The 5,192-nt window shown below is 39.3% G+C and overlaps 1 protein-coding gene across 1 annotated transcript; it reads left to right on the top strand.

The window, feature by feature from the left end:
* Positions 1–1,343: 1,343 nt before the first annotated feature.
* On the top strand, positions 1,344–4,852 carry LOC113358749. The gene is made up of 6 exons (XM_026602409.1): positions 1,344–1,711; positions 2,547–2,691; positions 2,819–3,079; positions 3,438–3,519; positions 4,005–4,201; positions 4,328–4,852. Exons 1-6 carry the CDS (start codon positions 1,479–1,481, stop codon positions 4,610–4,612), a joined length of 1,203 nt encoding a protein of 400 aa, XP_026458194.1. The 5' UTR covers positions 1,344–1,478; the 3' UTR covers positions 4,613–4,852.
* Positions 4,853–5,192: the final 340 nt, after the last annotated feature.

The raw sequence follows: 5,192 nt of genomic DNA, 5'->3' as shown, positions 1-5,192 counted from the left end.
GTAGGACCAAGAAGGAATACCTGAGGTGCGATTTCGACGACACCAAGCCTGATGTTGGGGATGGGTTGCTTTACGGGAAAACAGTGCCAAGGAAAGAATCCTTCTGCTATCTAGGATTAATGATTTAAAGTAATGGTGATATCGACGAGGACATTCGATATAGAACCCAAGAAGAATGGGTGAAATGGAGAATGGCGACGGGAGTCCTCTGTGACCGTAAGGTCCCAGCTAAACCGAAAGGAAAGTTCTACAAAACGACGATCCGACCTTTGATGCTATATGGAGCGGAATGTTGGGCGACTAAAAACCCACACATCAGACAACTGCACACAACAGAAATGCGGATGCTGAGGTGGGACTGCGGACGCACGAGGCATGAACGTATCAGGAATGAATACATACACAACAAACTTGGGGTAGCACCAATCAAGGATATGCTCACCCAACATCGACTGTGTTGGTTTGGGCATCTCCAGCGAAGACCACCAGATGCTCCAGTCCACATAGGATGCATCAAACGTACGGAAGGAAAGGATGACGCGTAGAGGCCGATCGAAACTGACATAGGATGATTGTTAAAAGGTATCTGAGCCGGTGGGACATAGAGAAAGAGCTGGCGTCCGACATAAATGCGTGGAGAGCAGCGATCCATGTGGATGAGGTATGTCTACTAGGTATGTGAACTGACCCCCTATTTACGTCCCCCTTATTTTCGATTGTCTTTTTAAGAAGGAATGTGTAAACCGTGAACATGTAAACCATCACGAGAGAATTGTGAATGGGGGACTCCCTCTAGTAGCTCTACAGCTAGCAGGATTGTGAAGGGGACTCCCCCCGTAGCCCCGCGGCTAGGAGATGGATTAAGTAGATACACCGATTCAATGGTCGCGAAGGCGTAATCCCATTGAAGTGGTGCCTACTTCACCATATGTATCAAAAACGAACGCGGCACACATGCAAGCCGGCGTAAAAACTCTTTGCCACACTTTTATGAGATAAATCTTTACGAAATGGTCTCTAACCTAGCCGAGACTTGCTTCCGGACAAAAGGGCTTTCGGTTATCGACAACTACAATTTATCTTCCACCAACAATGGCTTGACTGTTTTGAATAATAGTTAGTCACTCAACCACATCTTTTTTTATCTTAGGAGGAGGTGGGCCTGTCGAAATGGTTATTCTCATTTCTCACGTTATCTCATCGTTTTAACTTTTATCACTAATTTTTTGCAAAATCCAAACAGCCGCCTGGGCCCTTTACATTGGGCTTATGATTTTATCCGAGCCCTACCAAATATATCCATCCAAACAGTATCTCGTGGATCTAAATGGAGTCCCTTTTTAATAGTATTAAGTTTCCTTCCCAAGTAAATAAAGTGCGACTGAAAATGAGAGATGGCGATGGCTCCTATGTCTAGTATAAGAAGATGACTTGGTGAGGATGAGAAGTGGATAACTTCATCTTGTCTACACTGAAAAATGGCAGAATCTAAGGTTTTTGATTATCTGGGCGGATTTCTAGTTTTGGATGAAAATTTCTGGAAGGGGAATTCCCAAAAAGTATGGTTTACAATCCTTGCCCTAGTTTTTATTTTACTTTGCCAATCTCTTAGGGCTTTTATCAGTAATCGTTACAATAATAGATCAGTTCAAGTCATTTCTACTACTGGGACTACTGGGGCAGCTTCACTTGAACCAAATTCACAAACCAGGTAAAAAAAATCAAGCTCTGCTTTGTTTGGATCATTTTTGCTTGATTTATGGATTTAGCTCATGATGATGCAAAATTCACAAACATTTGGGAGTCTGATTGAGTTGAAACAGTTGATTGTTGTTCTCACAAACCCGATTTGTGTGGGATTGCCATCGAGGTCTTATTTATTGTGTAGATAGCAGTAATCTGTTTTGGGGAATTGTGATGTAGTGTTGAAAGAAGTGGTTGTAATGCCTAGGTGAGGAGAATATTAAGAGACTAAATGTTTTTAAGTTATTCTGGGATCATAGCTTATTATTTGTCATTAAGCAGAGTTGAGTTACTTGATCATAATATGTTTTTATTGTTTGGGGAGTTTTTTCTTTGTTTAGTTTAAACAACTCTTTTGAAAAAGAGTCTTGCTACCTACAAGTTCCAGCAAATCTGGTGCAAGTGGGATTTAAACGGCAGACCTCCTGCATAACCACCAAGTGCTTGATCAACTCAACTAGTGGAAACTTGTTACTGTTTGGTAAATCACAGTGTGCAATGTGTTATTCGTGTTCTGGTAATGGTGTATTTGTCGCCGGGTTGGTGCTTTTATTTTTTCGTTGGTTCTTGATTTGTAGACTGTCTCTGAGTATATGAATGTATATTAGTTTATATGTTTTATTTGGTATGTTTATGTATGTGTGCATTTCATCTGAGAACAATTGTCAAACCATTTGGGAGGTGAGGAAGGAGTTTCCGTTCTGTATGGTGTTGGTTATAATGTTGTACCTCGTTTTTGACATGAGATAAGGCATGCTATGTACATATTTAACTGTTATTAACATATTAATGTTTTGATGCAGTATATCAGGAATTGTATCTGATGCGGACTTAAGAAATTTAATAAATGAGTTGGATGAAAAGGGCGAGGAGAATGTGCAATGGAATAATGTCGTGGACAAAAGAAACAGTAGTGTTACTTATAGTGTCAAGAATTGCAAGCCTAAGGTCTGTGATACTGTCTTTTATCTCTCTTAATTGAATGATTGTTGCTTATTGGTTGGTCAAATTGTTTGAACTCAGTAAACTGTTTGAACTTTCTTACTGACGTTTGATTATAATTTTGGGTTTGCAGGATGGTCCTTTGAAATACCTGAGTGTGACAGTATTTGAGAATTGTTCAACTGAGGTATTAAGAGACTTTTACATGGATTATGAGTATAGGAAACAGTGGGACAAGATGATCGTGGAGGATGATCAATTGCAGATTGATGATATTAGTGGAGTAGAAATGGGAAGGACGATAAAAAAGTTTCCACTGTTGACACCAAGGGAGTATGTTTTAGCCTGGCGTATGTGGGAAGGCAAAGATAAGACTTTCTACTGTTTTATCAAGGTTAGTACTACCAATCTTCAAATGTTACCTTGTTATGATATATTAGGAAACATCAATATTGCAGCTCGCAAACCCACTATCAAATCTAGAAATGTTCTATTTTGAAATGCATGAAAGACAAACAGATATGCAATATACAGATATCTTCTTTCTCTTCTTTAGAAGTATTGACTCTGATGTAAATTTTCAGAGCTCACTTTTTATGATTTGGGGCTTTTGAATACTCTTCATTCTGTGAAGCTGGATGCTATTTTACTTAATCTTTAAACACCCCTGCCGAGTTCCTGTGCTCTTTTGATGTTTTCTTCGCTTTGTCTTGCCCTTTAGTTCTTGACATTCCTTTGATGGCTATGTTCAGGAATGTGAAAGTGCTTTGGTACCTAGACAGAAGAAATATGTACGTGTTGGAGTCTTCAGATCAGGCTGGAGAATCAAGAAAGGCAAGTGATCGGTGATCCATGTGCAATTGTTTTCATACACTAACTATCTCTGTCAGCTATTTTAAATAACTCATACTGAGTTCAACAATCTGAACTCAAATCCTTCCTTTAGCTTTGTACCATTAGGCACACGATGTCATGGGAAAAAGTCCCAGGTGTCTCAGTAAAGTGCTTCATGAGTATAGTACCATTTTCAATACTAGAGTACTGCTAATATTTTGGTCTTGTAACGTTGCACTTGGAAACTTGAACCATTGGAATTGACCGAGCTCCTCCCATCTTGGTGGATCTTAAGATTCATAGTGTCGAGATGTAGGCTTAAAATGACCACTTGAATAGGAGAATCGATGTACTTCCCTGGTTTGTTTAAGTTCCCAGATTTGACCTAATGTTTATCTCCTCACTTTTACTAATTTCAAGGCTTTTTATCAGTTGTCACTTGATATTTAACAACTTCACTGCTTACTTGAATTGCATAATTTCAGTTCCTGGTCGAAATGCATGTGAGATCAAATTAGTGCACCAAGAAGATGCTGGGTTAAACGTGGAGATGGCAAAACTTGCTTTTTCCAAAGGCATATGGAGTTATGTGTGTAAGATGGATGCTGCTCTGCGAAAATATTCTCCCGTCATGCGCCCTCAATCAAGTTCAGTCAAGAACGCTGTAACTTTTATGCGAAAGGTACAATTTTATCCATGGAATTTCAGTTTTATGCATCATCTGTGTTCTGAGTACCTCTAGAAGTTCCAAAATCATCATTCAAAAGATTCTGACTAGGTTTACCCCTTTTTTTCTCTTTTCATTTAGGTTCCACCTGAATTAGAGACAGCAACTGAGACAACTGACCGCTCCCTTCTTGTGGGCACTTCGACTGGTGGCATTGTTAGACAGGGGATTGAAGAAGTAAACCAAAAGAAAAAACTCATAAGAAAACCTTCAAAGAAAACGATAGCTAATGGCTTGCTTCTCCTTGGAGGTATTGTTTGTCTTTCTCGTGGTCACTCTGCCCTAGGTGCAAAAATCGCCATGGCTTGTATCCTGAAGAAGCTTGCGAAGCATGGAAACCCAGCGACCCAAGTTACCCAAAACTAAATACGTTCAACTATAGTAAATCACCAAGACGACAACCGCAAGATACATATTTACTCTCTTTCAATTGTCTTTGATCTTCTTCCGTACTCTATACCTGGAGCATGATCTTGTTCTGGTCACAGCTATTTTAACAAAATTTGGGTAGAGATGTAAATACGTACATGAATATTTGTTGTATTAGAATCCATGTTTCTGTTTTATCTCCTCTGATCAATCAAATTGTGATTAGTTTTGGGATTAGGGTCCTTCTTTGAAGTGTATTGTTATCTTCCAGGTCACAGTGTGGATATATGGTCATTAAAGAAGATGAATATTTGCATGTGGGAAAGATCTAACAAGACAACATTAAAAGAGTGTAAGAAATACTGGCATGATAGGAATTGGATAAAAGAATTCAGTATAGTATTGGAAGTAAAGGAACGGGATCTCACTGTTTCATTTGCTCTCACAAAAACTGCGACCCTTTGAAAGCTGGCAGATGGTGAATTCAGTACGCACGTTTATCAAGCCATTCCTCACCGCAACAGTCCGGTTTAAGTTCCAGGGAATAATGCTTAATCAATCGTTTTTCTGTGACATT

This window comes from Papaver somniferum, chromosome 3 (assembly GCF_003573695.1).
Source record: "Papaver somniferum cultivar HN1 chromosome 3, ASM357369v1, whole genome shotgun sequence".
Lineage (NCBI taxonomy): Eukaryota > Viridiplantae > Streptophyta > Magnoliopsida > Ranunculales > Papaveraceae > Papaver > Papaver somniferum.
This window is presented reverse-complemented; position numbering and strand designations above follow the sequence as displayed.

Coding starts and splice junctions, on each gene's coding strand:
- LOC113358749 (XM_026602409.1), top strand. CDS start 1,479: ATGGCAGAATCTAAGGTTTTTGATTATCTGGGCGGATTTCTAGTTTTG. Junction 2,692..2,818: donor TCAAGAATTGCAAGCCTAAG/GTCTGTGATACT, acceptor TTGGGTTTGCAG/GATGGTCCTTTGAAATACCT. Junction 4,202..4,327: donor CTGTAACTTTTATGCGAAAG/GTACAATTTTAT, acceptor CTTTTCATTTAG/GTTCCACCTGAATTAGAGAC.